At 47.0% G+C, this 21,271-nt stretch overlaps 1 protein-coding gene across 2 annotated transcripts in view; it reads left to right on the plus strand.

Annotated features, from left to right (window-relative positions):
- The window catches only part of APAF1 (apoptotic peptidase activating factor 1), a 60,108-nt gene that overhangs the window by 11,056 nt on the left and 27,781 nt on the right, over nt 1–21,271 (plus strand). Inside the window, exons 6-15 of one of the 2 annotated variants that reach the window (XM_075600708.1) lie at nt 983–1,095; nt 2,023–2,154; nt 5,776–6,014; nt 7,891–8,058; nt 8,261–8,392; nt 9,167–9,280; nt 12,327–12,511; nt 15,581–15,707; nt 19,372–19,497; nt 20,130–20,261. In XM_075600708.1, coding sequence (XP_075456823.1) covers nt 983–1,095; nt 2,023–2,154; nt 5,776–6,014; nt 7,891–8,058; nt 8,261–8,392; nt 9,167–9,280; nt 12,327–12,511; nt 15,581–15,707; nt 19,372–19,497; nt 20,130–20,261 — 1,468 coding nt within the window. Of the gene's footprint in view, nt 1–982; nt 1,096–2,022; nt 2,155–5,775; nt 6,015–7,890; nt 8,059–8,260; nt 8,397–9,166; nt 9,281–12,326; nt 12,512–15,580; nt 15,708–19,371; nt 19,498–20,129; nt 20,262–21,271 lie in introns of those variants that run through there. The other variant, XM_075600709.1, reaches the window with a different exon arrangement.

Raw genomic sequence — 21,271 nt, forward strand, 5'->3', positions numbered from 1 at the left:
TACCCCAAGTAATGCTTCCATTACTAGTTAACTTAGGCTTTTAGTGAAGCTGGTAACTGCTGAGAAAAGCGAGATTTACTATCTGGGGCCCGAGTTGTTTAGGTAGAGCAGAAATAGTGTGACGTACAAACTTTGGTACTGCTTCTACGTTGTGTCTGTGTGTATGACTCGAGTTAGAGTCTGGCGCTACAAGTCGTTAGCAAAGTTATCATAATGAGGTCTTAGAATTGCGCAGTTGTCCAGAGGCATGTTTAATGTTTTTTCTAGACATTCGCAATCAAATCGAAATGCATGTACATTCAAATTAAAAATGTTTAAAATTAGTTTTGGGAGGAGTATAAATAGTGGTGTAGCCCACCTAAATGTAGGGGGGGGGGAGCATTTCACTTGAGATGCTCCTTTAAGATCACTTTAATGTGTAAACTGATGATCCTGTGCACCCCAGATGTATTTTTGTGATGGTGTTTGTGTCTGAATAAGCTGTACTAATGAGCCATCAGGAAGAAATATACAGGCCTCTGGAGTATTTTGTAGGTTGTAATGGCTTTTTAATGTTACATTTATAGACAGATGCTGATGTACATGTGATGGCCACATGCTAGATCATGCCAAGAAGATTATTCCAGTGCTCTGTATATCTTGGCTCTAATGGCTATGGATTAATGCATCTTTCTAGAGACAGAGCTGGCATAAGAGCTACCTGCTATTAATTCCATATTCTGTGCTGAGCATTTTTTTTTTTTAGCGACAACAATTACAAGATTCTGTCTGGTCAATAGAAATAGTTATACAGTAAATATATAAAACTGTAACCTGCCAGAAATGTTATTTAATCACCATCCATCAATGCAGATGAGACAGATATGGACAAGATTAATACATTCAAATACCGTATGTCCACATGTAAACAGAGAACTAAAAGTGGTCACTGCATTGTTTTTAAAAAAAAATTTTTTTTACAAGACAACTATTTAAATTCCAGTTGCCTGTTAATTCTTGATGACATTTGGGATTCGTGGGTGCTGAAGGCATTTGACATTCAGTGCCGGATTCTCATTACCAGCAGAGACAGAAGCGTGACTGATGCTGTTTCCGGTAACGTGTACAATACTTTCTCCTTTTAGTTGTGTTAAATGTCGTATTTAAAAGTGCTTTCTTTTTTTTTTTTTTTTTTGCAATATCCATTGCTACTGAAATATATATTTTTCTTTAGGTTGTTGTATTGTTCTATTTAACTTTACAATGTAAGGCACATATCGTCAAAAATGTGGCTTAAACTTTGTCAGCTTTTTTATAGTAGTTCTCGTATATCACTTTTTAGTTGTGATATTTGTTTCGAATAAACAAAGCCTTGGTATGATACAGTTGAAAGACAATGGGGGGGGTGGTAAAAAGTGACACTGTGTGCTCATTTGCATGTCATTACCCAGAATCCCTGGCAGCAGTGGAAGCACTGTATGCAAATAGAAAATGGGGAAAAGCAGGGCAGCAGACCTGTCTGAGACATATGAATGTGTTCCCACGTGGTATTTTATTTGCAGTAAATGTGCATAAACGTAATAGTTTTTATTGCAATCTCTTATTGAAACACCATGTGAATTATTCCGAAATGTTGGTGTAGACTTCACATATTAACAGTGAAGTCCCTTGGATTTTTCTTTATTTGGGTTGCGATCACATTGTGTTGCTGTGCACACTTCTTTGTGGACACACTTGTAAATTGTAGCCAATGTTATTTTGTAAAACTTACACTTTTAATTCAGCCATGGTCACTGCACCTTCGACATTGTACGCTTCTCTCAGCTGTGAGCTTTTAAAGAAAGCAATATATTTGACAAAAAAAATAATATTTTGTACTGTACATTAAAAAAAATTCAGCGGTTACAGGATTTGCCAAATAGGACTGAATAAAAGAAGAAATAACTTTTTTATATTCTGGCACAGAAAACACTTCTTTATCATTTGTAGTCATAAGTAAACTTCCGTTAACTGGTTGTTAACTGAATGTCTTTCTTCTTGCAGGTAACAAAGACTTTGTGCTGGTGGAGAGTGTTCTTGAGCATGAAAAAGGACTCGAAATTCTGTCCCTCTTTCTGAACATGAAAGTGGAAAACCTGCCAGAAGAAGCCAGTAGTATTATAGATGAATCCAAAGGTAGGTATGGAGAAAGGATGGGTGGTAGTCCGTGGTAGATAACCAGCTCCAGCGCATGGAATGGGCCATTCAGCTGCGACCAAATCACCGCTGGCGTTCGGCCACTCACAGCACCTCCACCGCAGCCGATCCACTGCTGGAACCTCGGCTGCCGGCCACTTCTAGGTGATGGGTGTGTTTTAGCGGTTAAGGTATTTGGTTAGTTCTAGGGGTTTTAGTGGTCAGGGTAGGGGTTAACTTTAGGGGTTTTAGTGGTTAAGATAGGGAGTTTTAGGGTAAGGGTTTAGGGTAGGGGTTTTTAGGGTAAGGGCCTAGTGTCGGGGGTTTAAGGGTAAGGGCTTAGGGTAAGGGCTTAGGTTAGGAGGGTTTAGGGTAAGGGCTTAGGGTAGAAGGGTTTAGGATAAGGGCTTAGGGTAGGGGTTTTTAGGGTAAGGGCTTAGGTTAGGAGGGTAAGGGCCTAGGTTCGGGGGTTTAAGGGTAAGGGCTTAGGTTAGGAGGGTTTAGGGTAAGGGCTTAGGTTAGGGGGTTTAGGGTAAGGGCTTAGGTTAGGAGGGTTTAGGGTAAGGGCTTAGGGTAGGAGGGTTTAGGGTATGGGCTTAGGTTAGGAGGGTAAGGGCCTAGGGTCGGGGTTTAAGGGTAAGGGCTTAGGTTAGGAGGGATTAGGGTAAGGGCTTAGGGTAGGAGGGTTTAGGGTTAGGGCTTAGGGTAGGGGTTTTTAGGTTAAGCTTAAGCACTTAGTGGCGAAGCCGGCAGCGGCAGGTTGAGTCACAGTGCAGTGCCGGCGGTCATTTGGTCACGGCAAAACGTCCGCAGCCAAATGTCCTAGACTGCCAGCGTGTTGGACGAGGGAAGGATTAGTCAGCCACAGATGTCAGAGCTGCTGTAAATATAGGGTTGATTAAGTTCGTGCTTTTCACCTTTTTATCAGCATGGACCATGTCATGTCCACTTGTCGTCCCCACATTACCCCTTCTCTCTCCCCCGAAGTTCTCTCATACAGCTGCTTTCTGCAACGTGCTCTCAGTTTATAGCAGGAATTAGCGCACGCTGGGAGCGCTCGCTTTCTTATTAATATTATTTCCATTGAATGTTTAATCGCAATAAAATTGAGGTACTGAATAAAAGTTTTAGGAATAAGTATGGGACGCAGATGACACATGGCAGTGTGTCATTACACACATTTACGTTTGGATTTTATATGATGGTAAAAAGATAAAAATAGTACAAATAATTTACTGTAATGGTCGACTAGTCTTCTTCAAACGTAATGCGTATTAAACAGAGAGCCGTAAAATAGTAATTGTGGGAGCGTTCACGTTATCTTGGGGTGGAGGCACGGAGTGGCAGCCCGCTGGGAGCACTGGGTGCTTGCGCGTCTTCTACGTCCACGCAAAACATTTCTCACACCACTTCACTGCTCATCCTCAAGCTGCTTCTCCCTTGCAGAGGCATAACTACAATTTTTAGGCCCCTCGGCAAATGTTTTCAAAGGCCCCCCCAAACTAAATATAGTTTGCACCCTCTCTTTCTCTGACACTCCCCCGCTCCCTTCTCACACACCTTCTCGCTCTCTCATCCACCTCTATTTCTCTCCTTCTCACACCCCCCGCCCTATTATCCTCTCCCTCCCCATGTATTTCTCTCCCTTCCCCTCTCTCCCCCTTCCTCTTACACCTCCCCTCTCTCACTCAATCTTCCCTATGTCTTTCACTCTCCCTCCATCTCTTGCTCAATACCCCTCCCATCTCTCGCTCAATCCACCTCCCATCTCTCGCTCAGTCCCTCTCCCATCTCTCGCTCACTCCCTCTCCCATCTCTCGCTCAGTCCCTCTCCCATCTCTCGCTCAGTCCCTCTCCCATCTCTCGCTCAATCCCTCTCCCATCTCTCGCTCAGTCCCTCTCCCATCTCTCGCTCAGTCCCTCTCCCATCTCTCGCTCAATCCACCTCCCATCTCTTGCTCAGTCCCTCTCCCATCTCTCGCTCACTCCCTCTCCCATCTCTCGCTCAGTCCCTCTCCCATCTCTCGCCCAATCCCTCTCCCATCTCTCGCTCAGTCCCTCTCCCATCTCTCGCTCAGTCCCTCTCCCATCTCTCGCTCAATCCCTCTCCCATCTCTCGCTCAGTCCCTCTCCCATCTCTCGCTCAGTCCCTCTCCCATCTCTCGCTCAATCCTCCTCCCATCTCTCGCTCAGTCCCTCTCCCATCTCTCGCTCAGTCCCTCTCCCATCTCTCGCTCAATCCCTCTCCCATCTCTCGCTCAATCCCTCTCCCATCTCTCGCTCAGTCCCTCTCCCATCTCTCGCTCAGTCCCTCTCCCATCTCTCGCTCAGTCCCTCTTCCATCTCTCGCTCAGTCCCTCTTCCATCTCTCGCTCAGTCCCTCTCCCATCTCTCGCTCAGTCCCTCTCCCATCTCTTGCTCAATCCTCCTCCCATCTCTCGCTCACTCCCTCTCCCATCTCTCGCTCAGTCCCTCTCCCATCTCTCGCTCAGTCCCTCTCCCATCTCTCGCTCACTCCCTCTCCCATCTCTCGCTCACTCCCTCTCCCATCTCTCGCTCACTCCCTCTCCCATCTCTCGCTCAGTCCCTCTCCCATCTCTCGCTCAGTCCCTCTCCCATCTCTCGCTCAGTCCCTCTCCCATCTCTCGCTCAATCCCTCTCCCATCTCTCGCTCAGTCTCTCTCCCATCTCTCGCTCAGTCCCTCTCCCATCTCTCGCTCAGTCCCTCTCCCATCTCTCGCTCAGTCCTCCTCCCATCTCTCGCTCAATCCCTCTCCCATCTCTCGCTCAGTCCTCCTCCCATCTCTCGCTCAGTCCCTCTCCCATCTCTCGCTCAGTCCCCCTCCCTCTCTCGCTCAGTCCCTCTCCCATCTCTCGCTCAGTCCCTCTCCCATCTCTCGCTCAGTCCCTTTCCCGTCTCTCGCTCAGTCCCTCTCCCGTCTCTCGCTCAGTCCCTCTCCCGTCTCTCGCTCAGTCCCTCTCCCGTCTCTCGCTCAGTCCCTCTCCCGTCTCTCGCTCAGTCCCTCTCCCGTCTCTCGCTCAGTCCCTCTCCCGTCTCTCGCTCAGTCCCTCTCCCGTCTCTCGCTCAGTCCCTCTCCCGTCTCTCGCTCAGTCCCTCTCCCGTCTCTCGCTCAGTCCCTCTCCCGTCTCTCGCTCAGTCCCTCTCCCGTCTCTCGCTCAGTCCCTCTCCCGTCTCTCGCTCAGTCCCTCTCCCCTCTTACAATTTGCCCCAAACACACACAATTTCCCCTTCACGCACACACACACACACACACAATTTCACAACACACATAGACCTGCTTGAAGCTTGGTTGCGTCATTGGGAACTGCTGGGTGCAGAGCCAGGTGACCCGGTGCGGGAGTTCACGCCTGCCCAACTTCCGTCCCCAAGTCCCAGGGATATTGAAACAGACGGGGAAAAGGAATTGGCCACGGAGTGGGGCCCTTATCTTTAATCCGAGAGGATGAGTGGCTGGCGATGCTGCGTCAGCACCTGCTTCTTTACATTAGCAGTTCTTTATTGTGGGATTCTCCAATGGTAACAGCTCCAGACATCATGTTCGCACTGTTCTCCCCGGGGAAATGAACTTGGTCCTTTTCCGGCTCCTTCTCCACGTGCAGGTTCGCCTCTCGTGGTGTCCCTGATAGGAGCGCTGCTGCGAGAATTCCCCAACCGCTGGGAATTCTACCTCCGGCAGCTCCAGAAAAAGCAATTTAAAAGAATAAGGAAATCCTCGTCCTACGATTACGAGGCGCTGGATGAAGCGATGTCTATAAGCGTGGATATGCTGCAAGAAGACCGTCAGAACTATTACAAAGATTTTTCTATTATAGAAAAGGATGTGAAAGTGCCCACAAAGGTACTAGTGATGGACATAACACTTGGGAAATAAAAACTGTACTTGATTGATTTTGTAGAGCTAGCAGCAAAATTCATATTCTTGGGTGAGTTAGTAAAGACCAGACAGCTACTTTCATGTTAAAAACATTTGTTTTCACTCACATAGCTTGTAACATTTCAGGATCCAGTTGCAATCTGATAACTTTCATTCATTTTTTTAAGCTAAAAGATACAAAAAATTGTATTTTTAAAACATGCTTAACTAAAATTTGCAGTTGATCTTTAAAGCTACAGTTCAAGCTGCCGTTTTTAAATCGATCACCAAATCTGGGGTTATTTAATTGACTGTTAGGCCTACACTAGAGTACCCAAGATGCAAAATTGTGTGAAGATGATGTGACCAGGCAGTTACTTGATACAATTGGTGCACTGCTAGAGAGTGGGCAGGGCTCAAGAGCCAGAGCCTGTCTCAGAAGAGGAAGGGGGTGTGACTTTGTAAATGGTTTCTATAGAAACAAAAATGTTTGTTACATTAGAATACATTAAAAATGTCTTTAATTTTATTTAATGCTACAAGTATTTTCTCATCGTACAGAACTGATTTATTTAAAAAAAAAAAACCACACGTAAGATATTGCTTAACTGCAGCTTTAAAGCTGTTAAAACCCCCAATATCAGAATATGTGTGCAGAATGTGTTACACCTGTGGAGTTACACATCTCCAAACCCCCTTATGATCCCGCAGAGCATTTGAGAAAGTATATTTTGTAAGGTGACATTACATGCATTGCAGACATTTATATTTGGAGAAATAGAACCAAGTAGTGGCACGTACAATCAGCCGGTTTCATTAGTTGGCCCTGGTGGTTCTGGGTATTGCCGTGTTGGGTAGGAAACCTGAATGAAAAATGATAAAGCAATAAAATAATGATAAAGTAATACACTGCAAACAATGTAAAGCAGTCTTCACTGATAAAGGATATACTGTACCTTTTTATATGGTTTTCTAAGCTGCAGATCCCCATGCTATTTTGCAGCTGGACATGCTTCTAAGCTGGTGGCCTCAGACTCAGCCGCACTTTCTGATGTACATCAACGCACGTGATCCAAACACTTAATGGGCATATGATCAAACATGCTCCCATAGACGCTGCCGCTGGTTTCCCATCATCACAAGTGCAGCAGCAGTGCTATATTTCAGTACATTACAGCAGATCACAGATCTGACATGGGATTGAATAGTAATACATGCATAGCTTATCCCATTATGCTTTGTCAATATGCGATAATCAACGCCAAGTCATTAGACACCCTGTGGCCCATTCATGATCCATAAGGTCTCTTATGACTTAGCACAACGTAATAATTATGCTCACAGGTAAACTGAAAGAACGTTTTGGGAGATCAAAACCATCTGTGGCATCTGCAACTGGGCTGAAATAACTGGTAGGCCATGTTATCCAATGAATTTCACACCTTTGGCCTACGTTCTATGACGTGGGTCATTTCTGTATTTCAAGTATTAGGCCTACTTGATCTCTTTGAAGAACTAGGGCCTAGACTTCCTAGAGTAGGAGTGGCCAAACCCCATTCCTCAAGGGCCACCAATACTTCAGGTTTGCAGGATATCCCTGCTTCAGCACAGGTGGCTCAGTCATAATGACTGTGCTGAGTCAGGAATATCTGGAAAACCTGACCTGTTGGAGGTCCTTGAGGACTGGAGTTGCCCACCCCTGCCCTAGAGGATGTGTACAGACCCAACCTTGCAGCCGTTTAACTGCTTCCAGTGCAGGGGTCTGGTAACGACCTCTCTACGTATAATGGCTTAGTGTCTCTGCTCAAATCAACCCCGCATTGAGTTTGTAGTGTATAACGGTAATATTTCCTGCTTGCAGGTCTTCTGTATCCTCTGGGACATGGAGAGTGAAGATGTAGAAGATATGCTACAGGAGTTTGTCAACAAGTCATTATTATACTGCGATCGCAACGGGAAATCGTTCCTGTATTATTTACATGACCTCCAGCTGGATTTTCTCACGGAGAGGAATCGAAGTCAGCTCCCTGTATGAACTCATTTGTTGCAGTACTTTTCAATCCAATTATGTTATTGACCACTGGGCTAAGTGTATAAGAGGCCACGTCTGACCAATTTTTGTTTGGTTTAACCCTTCCAAAGCAAACTTTAACTGTTGAGCTATGGCATGTTCATTTTATTTTACGACTGTACGTGTTAACATTTTCCAATTGAATGTATTTGTTTTTCAGGAACTGCACGCCAAACTTGTGGGCCAATATCTGAAGAAGTATTCAAGTGTTTTGCCTACTATGGATCAGGAGGATTGTGTGTATTGGTATCATTACCTAGCCTACCACATGGCCGAGGCCAATATGCACCAAGTAGGTAATTTTACTAGTACTTTGTTAATGTGTCACAGGTCCTGTTGTAAATCACAGGTGTATATGGTGTTCCCCTCTGCCACTGAACATAGAGCGAACGTGGGGGAGCCCTTGGGGCCTTGACTCTGATGTCATAGCACTTACCTGGACACCAAGTGACGTTCCCATGTTTATAGTAAAACACAACCATTTCCAGGAGAAATTAAAGCAGCAATACAGGTTTCATTTATTTACATTTTTGTATTTTTTTTCTTATTACAGGATTGAGGAAGGGGGTCTCCGGAGCTGATCCACGTTAATTTCAGTTCTGGGGGTCCCCCTGCTTCTGAAGACACTTACTTCCGTAGCTGTGCCGGTATCTCTGTGCAGTTTAAAGCCCCTGGTCACACGGGCCAATAAAAAGCCGCACCGGATGACATCACGGCTTCCTATTGGCCCGCGTGATGCGGGACATTTAAATGCCTCCATTATGTTAGGCACACTGTACCCTGCCTGCATAGATACAGGCACCAATATGGAGATCCCCTGCTTCAAACCTGTAATTAACAAAATAAACAACAATGAAAGCTGTATTGCTTCTTTAAGTCAGAAAACTGCTATTTTCTTTTGTAAATACAGTGCTAATTAAAATGTGTATTATCATGGATTAACGCCATATTAATACTGCTAAAGCCATTCAGTGAGTCTATGCCTACATTTGTTATTTCAAAGTTCTGGGTGCACAGGCCCTAAGGAAATGACGTTTTCAGTAAACATTTGTCTTTTCTTTTACAGGATCTCTGCTCGCTGATGTTTTCACTGAATTGGTTGAAGGCCAAAACAGGACTATTTGGGCCTGCTCACCTCATTCATGAGTTTGTACATCACCGGAACATACTGGATAAACAGGTTCGATCACACCCTTTATTACTATGACCACTAGGTAATCATTGTAATTTCAATATGTTCATTTGCAGCAGCAAACGTACATATTGAGATCTATAAAGAACAGCTTGTTTCCCCCCCTTGCCATTGAGGCTGGAGTCTGTCTCTTCCTCCCACCTCCTTGGGAAGAGTTCTAGTTGCCGAGGCCTGGTCCTGTAGCTTCTGCATCATCTGTAAACAAAATGGCCACATTCGTGAATCTGAGGTATCTGTAATGTAAGTGAATGACCCAGAGGGGGTTATTCATGCAACTATGATAGTGCGGATCTGGCTACTATCGCACGTAAACTCCCATTGACTTCCTTAGAAGTTTCCCTGACAGGGCCCCGATTGGCACCTAGAAGGGATAGTACAGTATGTGCCTTTTTTTGCAGATGACACAAAGAACTGCAGCAGGGTTGACACTCCAGGGGACAAACAAAATATTAATGATTTTTGTTTTGCGGATTAGAGGAATAGTGAAGAGTGTGGCAATTACAATTTAATGCCAAAAAGTGCAAAATAATACACTCTGGTCACAAAAATCCAAAACAGAATACAGGATTATTTGCACAATAATGTCAGCTACTATAGAGCAAAAAGGACCTGGGAGTCATTATTTCACCTGACATAAAAGTAGGCAAGAAATGTATCAGAGCCATGGAGAAAGCCAGCAGGGTGTTAGATTATATAGGGAGAGGTATTGGCAGCAGAAAGAGGGGTGCAGTGATGCCACTTTGTAGCTGATTGGTGAGTACTGTGCTTAGTTCTGCAGACCATATCTCAGGAAGGATATAGTGTAAATAAATGGGAGATTGTGCAAAGAAGGTCTATTAAAATGGTGCATGGTCTACACAAAGGATTGCGAACCATTGGTAATAGTTTGGCACACTGCCGTCTCCCTGCTTCCTTCCTACTTCTCAGCGCCGTCTCGTCTTCCCCCAACACAGCTGGCTTGATCAGTGACATGGGATGCCCATATATGGATATGCCCCGTATTAGGGCATGGAACGTCACTGACCGGAGCCGGCTTTCTTTGGGGAGACACGTGGGGAGGTGAGGGGCAGGCTGGGCCCAACTTCCGTGTCCGTAATGGCACCAGAGGCCTGCTACCACCACCAAAGTAGGTGTGTGTGTGTTATTGTTTATGTAGCACACTTTTCCCCACCCCCTGGGAGATATAGCGACTACGGTGTATGTGGTGCGTTACCTGCGGCTCACAGGAGGCCTGAGCATCCGCTGCTGGGAGCCTGGGATGTGCCTGATCTGTCGGGTGACAGCGCCTCCACCTGTACGGGATCCTACTATGTTGGATAACCCTGTTACAGGACCCAATACAGTAATACACACACGGATCGTAATAATAACGGTTTACTGCATGCATGAAAAGAATAACGAACAATAGTACCACGTCCCCACCAACTAGGCCTCGCAGGGCAGTAACCCCACAGTGTCCTCCAACCAATGTCCCACCTGATGGGTTATTCCCCCAAAGTACTGAGGGCCCTTGAGCACCCAACCACCCTGGTGCCCACAAGCAACAACCCACCCAAATGTGTGACAGCGCTGCCCACAAGAACTGAAGGTGTTACAGTTGGTGCACTTGGAGTACCTGCCCAGGTGCTCCTACACCCGGGTATGACCGGAAAGTAATGAGGATCCACTGATCCAGCGATGTCGGCGCAGCCTCTGCCTCTACGTGGGGTGGTATCCCACGGGGATGGTTCCACCATAAAGAAAATCTCTCTCGTTGTGATAATTTGGTCCCAGACCACCAAGGGCCATGTCGCAGCCGCGTCCTGACGTTTCCCGTGATGCTAGTGCTACAGGGCAAGGTCCCTATCTATGGGGGGTCCCTGCAGCAGCCACAAGCTAACACAGGGAGTTGGGGCCTTCAGGGGTCTCTGGCCTAGTGCAGGGGTCACAGACGCCCTGCACATGCAACCTACCCTATCCTGCTCTCTGCTCTGACTGGCGTGACTTGAAGCGTGCAAAAAGTATCAATATCCCCCTGCATGTGAAGCTGCAGCCCTATTGGCTGTAGCTCGACGTGGTATACCTCCCTGGGCATTCTGGGGGCTGTAGCCCCCTGCGGATCTGTCCTCCTATTGGCCGCTGGACTTGGAGGTCACTACGCATGCGCAAAGCCCCATTAACGGCCACGGCAACTCTGGAACCAGTGTGCATGCGCGAAACCGTGCACACGAGCGCGCACAAACATAGCGGCGCCCTGCACGGGAGCTGCCGCGGACCTCTGGCATCTCGCCCGCCTTCCCTGAGCAACTGGCAGCAGCCCCCTGCCTCCGCTGTCTAGCGCACCCGCGCCGGGAAGTAAGGGGGCCAAAGGGAAGCCCAGAGGGGAACTCGGTCTAGATCTATATTTGGGGGGATGTTATATTGTTTGTATTGGGGAGCGGCATCATTTTTTTGGGGGGGGGGGATTTTGGGTTTATTATGTAGGGGTATTGGAGGTATTATATTGTGGGGTTATTATATTGGGGGTATTGTGTGGGGTATTGGGGGTATTGTGTGTAGAGTGGGGGGGGGGTAAAGTTTTGGGCACTCAAAGATTTCTGATTTTCTTTTTTATGCGTTTTGGTACTTGGCCCTAAAATGGTTCCCCATCCCCGGTCTACATCATGGGACATACCGGCAAAGACTGAAGGATCTTAATATGTACAACTCGAAGGAGGGCAGTGAGAGGGGGACAATAGAAACGTCAAAATACATGAACAAATGAACAAAGTACTGGAGGGAGGCATGTGTGGGGTGGATTCATGGAAAAGACGCCCAGCAGAGGTGGTAGAGGCTAGTAGGGTGAGGGAATGAAAAGATGTTTGGACCTAAAGCTATCCTAACTATAAAAGAAAGCCAAGGATCACATGGTTTCTGAGGTTTAACAGCAGATAGGAAAATGTGTAGTGTAGATAGGACACAGGGGTGAAAGTAATGCTTTGTAAAGCTGTAACAAATATACATGCATTGCGATGTCCAGCGTTGCCTAAAAAAAATGTTTCTTTTGCGTTTACAGGACAGCAAAGGGCGGGAACATTTTCAGGAATTTCTGTCTATAAACGGACATCTTCTGGGACGGAATCCTCACATAGACATCGTACAGCTGGGTCTCTGTCAGCCAGAAGATTCCGAGGTCTATAAGCAAGCGATTGTACAAGCCAAAGAGGAAGTTGAACGAGGGGCGTTTTATGTCAACTGGATGTAAGTTTGTTGAGACGCTATGCTGAACAAGATTTAATCCCCTAAACAGGGCCGCAGACTAAAGATTTCACTGCCCCCGCACTCCCTGTGTCGACGGCCTTTGCGAGACCCCCCACCCTCTATTTCTCACCCCATCCTCTCCCCCTATCACCCTCTCTTACACCCCCCTCTCCCTCTCTTGCACCCCTATCTCTCATCCCCACCTCTCTCCCTCCCACACCTCTCTCTTCACACTTAATAACCCCCCTCCCCAATACACCCAATGATACCCACTCCCCAAGTACACAATACCCCCCTCTCCTCAATACACATAATACCCTCCTTTCCTCAATACACATAATACCCCCCCCCAATTCGCATAATATCCCTCCAAAACACATAAAATAACCCCCCCTGCAACACACATAAAATAACCCCCAACACAAAATAATACCCCCATACACACACAACATAACCCCCCCTCCAGCACAAAATAAAACACACAAAATATCATCCCAACACACAAAATAACACACCCCTCCAACACAAAATCAGAGTGGGAAGTACCGTCGCCCTGAGGAGCCATTACCGAGCAGCATACGGGGCTCGGTGGGAGTCCCCACCCTCTGGTCACCTTCCCATCCTGGACTCCTGGTCTCCCCCCTCACATCTCCTTATTGCCTGAGCCAAGGTTAGAGCCAGCACCCCCCCTCGCCTCTGGTACACCATGCGGCAGGGGAGAGGGGGGGTTATGGGGCCTCCGTGCTGGAAGGTAAGAGGAGGAGGGGCCCAGGGAGATTACACGGCCACTGCTCTCAGTTGGTCCCGGTGTCGTCGTCGTCGTCCCCCCCCCGCAGCCGCCAGACACAGGACAATTGTCCTAGCTCTCCCCCCTGTCTGTGGCCCTGCCCTACTGTATAACATGGCTGTGGTAAATCGCACGCATGTGGGTTACACACATTGTTATAGGTTACGGAATGTTCCATTATCATTTTTAAAATAATTGTAATGTTTTGTTGATAATTGTACCATATTGACTCAAGATGAGGGGGGGGGGAGGCGAGCACGGTCTTCTTGGGTTTTATGCATGTCCTCTTTAAACTCCTTTCAATTTGTGTAGTGACATGAAAAACTACCAGCCAATGTGAATGGCATTTTCCAATGAAAACATTGGGCAGTCTTTAAGCTAGACTTAGGCCCCGGACACGCTTACCGCTGGCGTGCTGAGGCGCGCTGAGGCTCAGGGAAAGCGGGTGCTTTCCCTGGCCTTGCGGTTGCTTACCGCAAGCGCTCTCAGCAGCCGTCAGGGGGCGGTCCGGGAGCGGGCGCGTCACTGGCCGGGGGCGGGCCAGTGACGTCACGGAGCTGGTTCGCCCTCATTGGGCGAACCGCTCACGTGACCGGCCTGTCTCGCCGGCAAGTGGGGGAATTTTAAATTCCCCTAAGACCTGCGCTTCCGCAAGCGCTTGCGAAAGCGCAGGTGAGCCCCTACTAAAGCCGCTCTAATTGCGACTGTAGGGGCTCAGTGCTGAGCGGGAGCGCGCGTCAGCACGCTTCCTCCAGCAAGCAGGCAACATGTCCGGGGCCTTAAGGTATAAATCTTAAGTGTCAGAGTGGTTTATGTCAGTAGTAAAGTATTTCCACGTCTTTAGCACTACAAATGTAGTATTTGTTAAAGATGCTCTGCATACTTTAGACAATTATTTACATCGTTATTCTTTAACAGGGGCACAATAGAAACCTCGTTTGGTTGAGTGTGCGGGGTGTGACATTTTGTTCAGCGCACGACTGCAGAACTAGTTTTAAGAAAGGACACATTTCTTTTGCGTTTGCGTGGCTTTTGTCGTGGATTTCATTGGGTAGTTGGTTTACTCGGAATGAATGAAGTAGAATTGCATAGTTTGCTCCTTCATCCTTGTCGCACCCCAAACACACGCCCTTTCTTGGTGTTGCAAGATCTATTTTCTTTTTAAGGGGTTAAAGTAGAAGTGTCCAGCAGGGTTAATTTAAGGGGTTTTAGCGGTTAGGGTAGGGGAATTTAGGGTGAGGGATAGGGTAGGGGTTTTAGGGTTAGGAGTTTTAGGGTAGGGGGATTTAGGGTAAGGGTTTAGGGTAGGGGGTTTTAGGGTAAGGGATTAGGGTAGGGGGTTTTAGGGTAAGGGATTAGGTTAGGGGGTTTATGGTAAGGGTTTAGGGTAGGGGGATTTAAGGTAAGGGCTTAGGGTAGGGGGTTTTAGGGTAAGGGCTTAGGGTAGGGGTTTTAGGGTAAGGGGTTTTAGGGTAGGGGGTTTTAGGGTAAGGGTTTAGGGTAGGGTCTTTTAGGGTAAGGGCTTAGGGGTTTTAGGGTAGGGGATTTTAGGGTTAGGGTTTTAGGGTAAGGGATTTGGGTAAGGGATTAGGGTAGGGCTTTTAGGGTAAGGAATTAGGGGGTTTTAGGGTAAGGGTTTAGGGTAGGGTTTTTTAGGGTAGGGGTTTTAGGGTCGGGTTTTAGGGTAAGGGTTAGGGTAGGGGGTTTTAGGGTAAGGGCTTAGGGTAGGGGGTTTTAGGGTAAGGGCTTAGGGTAGGGGGTTTTAAGGTAAGGGTTTTAGGTTAGGGGGTTTTAGGGTAAGGGGGTTTTAGGGTAAGGAACTAGGGGGGTTTAGGGTAGGGGGTTTTAGGGTAATGGTTTACGGTAGGGGTTTTAGCCACTTACCTTAGCGGCAAAGTGGCCAACGGTGGCAGGTTCTGGCGGTGGGGTGAGTGGCGGAAAAGCGCTGGCGGCCATTTGGTCACGGCGAAATGGCCGAGACCAAACGTCCTAGACCGTCTTCAGAATGTTCTATTGATAATCAGGCCAAGAGAAGACAGAATTTCTGCCGTCTCCGAACTGCAACAGGAATTCGTTTCCCTCTTTATATCCTGTCCCTGGTCAGTACTTCAGCTGCTGAGGCTCGCGGGCCAGAGGCAGGACTCCCTGCCCAGCCACTCCTCTCCCAGTGGCTCTGCCGTTAGATCACGGTGAAGCCCCGCTTTGCATAACAAATATACATTGGCGTGTGTCTGGAGATATGTATATTTTGTGCTCATTTGATTTCATTTTTCTTTTGTTAGAAACAAACAAAGCATGAAGACCCTGCCCAGTTTAGTGGTCCGTCCACATACAGACCCAGTTTACCACGCATGTTTTTCTCCTGATGGACAAAGAATAGCTTCGTGTGGAGCTGATAAAACCTTACAGGTAGGTCATCAAATGACTCTGAATACCCCACCTATTATCCAGATAACGTGTTGTCACTATTGCATGTATTAGAGAGGTGAGAAGTAATATATTAAGCAGCCATTGGTTATATAGGTTTTAGACATACAAGGGGTCGCAGAATATGCTTTAAATACAAAGTAATAAAGAGGTTATATTATTGGGAACCAAAGGCGTTGGGGACTGTTGCTACTACAGTACTGGCTAAATCGCTCAGCAGGCCCCTCTGGCACTGCAGGTCCCTATCGCCGGGATTCAGCAACTGCCGAGGTGGGTTAATCCGACTGATCATGTTGTTCATGTGTAATGTCATTGCGTAATGTATTAGCCTTTTCTTCAGCACATTAAACAAAAATCCTTTAGGGCAGGGGTGGGGAACCTTTTTTCTGCCAAGGGCCATTTTGATATTTATAAAATCATTCGAGGGCCATACAAAATTATCAACTTTAGCCTGCTATATTTGGTCAAACATTTAATGAACTCACCTCTAATTTGATGGCTGGAAATGCTTCTCTTTGGGTGACTGACTGACACTTGGGTGGTGGTTGACTATGACTGACTGCGGGTTGGTGTCTGTGCACATGCATATGCACACGCGCGCACGCACACACAGATATCGGGCAGGGGGTAGGGAAATCAGACTCTCAGACCCACTCTCTCTCTCAGACCCTCAGACCCACTCTCTCTCTCAGACCCTCAGACCCACTCTCTCTCTCAGACCCTCAGACCCACTCTCTCTCTCAGACCCTCAGACCCACTCTCTCTCTCAGACCCTCAGACCCACTCTCTCTCTCAGACCCTCAGACCCACTCTCTCTCTGACTCTCAGACCCACTCTCTCGCTCAGACTCTCAGACCCACTCTCTCTCTCTCAGGCTCTCAGACCCACTCTCTCTCAGACCCACTCTCTCTCAGACCCATTCTCTCTGAGACCCACTCTCAGACTGTCAGATCCACTCTCAGACTGTCAGACCCACTCTCAGACTGTCAGACCCACTCTCAGACTGTCAGACCCACTCTCAGACTGTCAGAACCACTCTCAGACTCTCAGAACCACTCTCAGACTCTCAGACACACACACACTCTCTCAGGCACACACACACTCTCAGACACACACTCACTCTCTCAGACACACACACACTCTCAGACACACACTCTCCCTCTCTCTCTCAGACACACACTCTCCCTCTCTCTCTCAGACACGCATTCTCACTCTCTCTCTCAGACACACACTCTCTCTCTCAGACACACACTCTCCCTCTCTCTCTCAGACACACACTCTCCCTCTCTCTCTCAGACACACACTCTCCCTCTCTCAGACACACACTTTCTCTCTCTCAGACACACACTCTCCCTCTCTCTCTCAGACACACACTCTCCCTCTCTCAGACACACTCTCCCTCTCTCTCTCAGGCACACACTCTCCCTCTCTCTCTCAGACACACACTCTCCCTCTCTCTCTCAGACACACACTCTCCCTCTCTCTCAGACACACACTCTCCCTCTCTCTCTCAGACACACACACTCTCTCTCTCAGACACACACTCTCTCTCTCAGACACACACAAACACAGTGACGGTGACACAGACAGTGACACACACACACAGAGACAGTGAGACACACACACACAGAGACAGTGACACACACACACACAGAGACAGTGACACACACACACACACAGAGACAGTGACACACACACACACACACAGTGACACACACACACACACAGTGTCACACACACAGAGTGACACACACACAGAGTGACACACACACACACACACAGTGACACACACACACACAGTGACACACACACACACAGTGACACACACACACACAGTGACACACACACACACACACACACACAGTGACACACACACACACACACACACACACACAGTGACACACACACACATTGACACACAGTGACACACACACACACACACATTGACACACACACACACACACACACACACACACACACACACACACACACACACACACACACACACACACACACACACACACACACACACACAGTGAGAGTGACACACACACACACACACACACACACACACACACACAGTGAGAGTGACACACACACACAGTGAGAGTGACACACACACACACACACACACACACAGTGAGAGTGACACACACACACAGTGAGAGTGACACACACACACACACACAGTGAGAGTGACACACACACACAGTGAGAGTGACACACACACACAGTGAGAGTGACACACACACACACACACAGTGAGAGTGACACACACACACACACAGTGAGAATGACACACACACACACACACACACACACACACAGTGAGAATGACACACACACACACACACACACACACACACATACACAGTGAGAGTGACACACACACACACACACACACACAGTGAGAGTGACACACACACACACAGTGACACACACACACAGACAGACAGTGCCAGTCACACACAGTGACAGTGCCAGTCACACACAGTGACAGTGCCAGTCACACACAGTGACAGTGCCAGTCACACACAGTGACATTGCCAGTCACACAAAGTGACAGTGCCAGTCACACACAGTGACAGTACCAGTCACACACAGTGACAGACACACACAGTGACAGTGCCAGACACACACAGTGACAGTGCCAGACACACACAGTGACAGTGCCAGACACACAGTGACAGTGCCAGACACACACAGTGACAGTGTCAGACACACACAGTGACAGTGTCAGACACACACACAGTGACAGTGACACACACACACACACACACAGTGACAGAGACAGACACACACACAATAAGCCCACCTCTGCAAACACACACAAAAATAAGGCCTCTCCCCCCTTGGGGGTATAAGGGGGCATGTGGGTTACCTGGGGCCCGTGGATGGGCTGCTGGAGCTGCATAGGTAGCCAGTGCAGCTGAGAGACTGGCAGGCCCGCGGAGCCTAAAGGGAGGGGCGGAGCCTAAGGAGCCCGGCATTACTGGAGGAGAGAAGGGAGGGGAGCAGTGCTGTAGGAAGAGGCGGGCAAAAAAAAAAATCTTGGCAGAGTGACAGCACGGGCAGCCAATCAGGAAAGGGGGAGTTTAAATTTTTTTTTTTTTTTAAACCATGCTTGCGGGGGCCGGACCAAATGATTTCGGCCCGGGGGCCGGACCAAATGATTTCGGCCCGCGGGCCGGACGTTCCCCACCCCTGCTTTAGGGTGACCCACACAGAAAGCTGTAACGTCGTTTCCCTTTAATGTTGTGACTTTGTTTGGGCCGTCTCAGTGATGTGGACTTTGGCAGCCGTTTTAATTTCTCTCCAGGCAAAAAAATAAAGCCGCTTGGTTCAAGAAATGTTCATTCTTTAAAAAAACAAAAAAAAAACAAGCACGACAGATGCTGCTTTAATGAGGAGTTGCAATGAAGTCGCAAGAGAGTTACTCAGTTACATAGTAGATGAGTTTGAAAAAGGACATATGTCCCGATCAAGTTCAACCTATGCTAAGTTTGGCAAGGTGAGTGGACATAGAAGAAGGTGCAGGTAGGGAGCCGAGGTTCTTCTACTGTGAGCACAACGATGTGAAGCAGAGTGGCTGAGCTGCAGGAAGCTGGCAGGACTGGAGAACCAGGCTTCGGTTTTGTACTTTCAGGTCTTTAAAAGTGAGACCGGGGAGAAACTTCTTGAAATAAACGCTCACGATGACGAGGTGCTGTGTTGTGCCTTCTCAGCGGATGATAGATTCATAGCCACTTGTTCCGCAGACAAGAAAGTAAAGGTGAGTAAATGATGCATCTGTTATGTGTGTCTGTGTAATAGCCACTTTTATTTGTACTTATCTGACACATGCAGTTTTTCATATTTAGTTTAGTGACAATAAAGTACATTTTTCTGTATGTTAACACAGCAGAGCATTTGGTTTGGCTCTACATCATTCCACGCTATCACTTCTGTGTTGTCTGCATGTTTTGGAATTAAGGTGCATGTTGTTAAACTTTTTAAATATTAACAAATGGGAAATTAGTGAGTTTTGAAAGCACGGAAAGTGTTCTTTTCTCCACTAGTTAAAAGTGTGCACCACTCCACTAAAGGATTAAAAACATTAAGCACTCCTCTCAGAGTGCCACGGTGTTACTCATTTTGATAACGAGTTTGATTTATGGAGTTGAAGAGAGAGAACATTTTCCCATACAGAATGTTGTCAAATTCAAGATGGCTGCCAAAGAACGTTTCTCTGCACACAAATGCAAAGAACCATCGTACCACTGTCTGACTTTGTGTGGTCTGCTTCATCAGGGATAGCACCTTTCAGGCTGAGGGCCCTGGCATTCTTAACACTATTTGCAGTAGTTCAGGTTCTATTAATGTTACATGTGTACTGTATGTTGAGCTGTCGTTGATTTTTTCTAGATTTGGAACTCCCGGACGGGTCAGCTCATCAGAGAGTATGAAGAGCACACAGAACAAGTCAGCTGTTGCCAGTTTACCAGTGTGGTCTCTCCAGCTCTGCTAGCCACATGTTCCCATGACTGCTTACTCAAGGTATGATGTGAACCTCAATGCAAACCACATACATGGTATTCTCATACATCTAATTTATGCACACAGGGTGTGTCATGATGAATTGGCCAAGTCTCATTAAATAAGCGGTGCCACCTTCTCATTCAAGTGGCAGTGTAAATAGTGTCCAACTTAAATAACTGGGTATGTAAGCCTCTGTTCTCTGGGCAATTATCAGTTAGTTAGCCATGGAGACGTAGTAGCAGCCATTTTGTCCAGTCAACTTTTCTGTCTGTTCTTCGAATATTAGATTGCAAGGTCACAACGTAATTATGCCTGTAATTATTATACAGTAATAGATACTCCGTCTGCGGAATAATTATAACGCCTCTGGTAGGTATTAAAGTAACTAAAGCAGAGTGGTGTGAATTTCTGCTTCGTTTGAAAAGTAATGAGGATCATCTTCTAAATGTAAAAAAGAGTAGTTAGTCTGTGGTACAAAAGTGAATTTAAAACCTGCAGACACATCCTGTTGTCCAAAAGCTGAAGATTTGTCCCAAATATGCTCAATGTTATGGGAAGCTATTTATGGGTTCTTAGTGTTGAACTTTTGTACAGCATATCTACCTAGCATTTTTTTGCCATAAGACACCTTCTGGCGCTGGTAAACTTAGTCTATTGATTTGAATAAGATTTTACAGGGTCTTTTAGGTGTCTTTTAGGCAGAAGACTGCCTGGTAAATATGGCCCTTTATCCCGCTACTTAACCACACGTTTGTCCTGCACTCACAGCACTGCTTCAGTTTTCATGACACGTGTAACTTTATCTGCATGCTGGGTTTTTTCTTCTGGATCTTGTCAAATATCTCATATTTATCGGCTTCTACAGAAATGAAGTGAACCCGTAAAAAGCTAGTAGAATTAAATAGTAAACTGCTTTTGGAAAGGTTTATCTTTTAAAAGAGTGGTGGACAATATAAGGCTACCAGTTAGCCTGCCGATGTCCATGTATTGAAGTGCCTTTTGCGTGTCACCATCTAATCTATGTTTCT

The sequence above is a fragment of the Ascaphus truei genome, chromosome 5 (genome assembly GCF_040206685.1).
Source record: "Ascaphus truei isolate aAscTru1 chromosome 5, aAscTru1.hap1, whole genome shotgun sequence".
Taxonomy (NCBI): domain Eukaryota; kingdom Metazoa; phylum Chordata; class Amphibia; order Anura; family Ascaphidae; genus Ascaphus; species Ascaphus truei.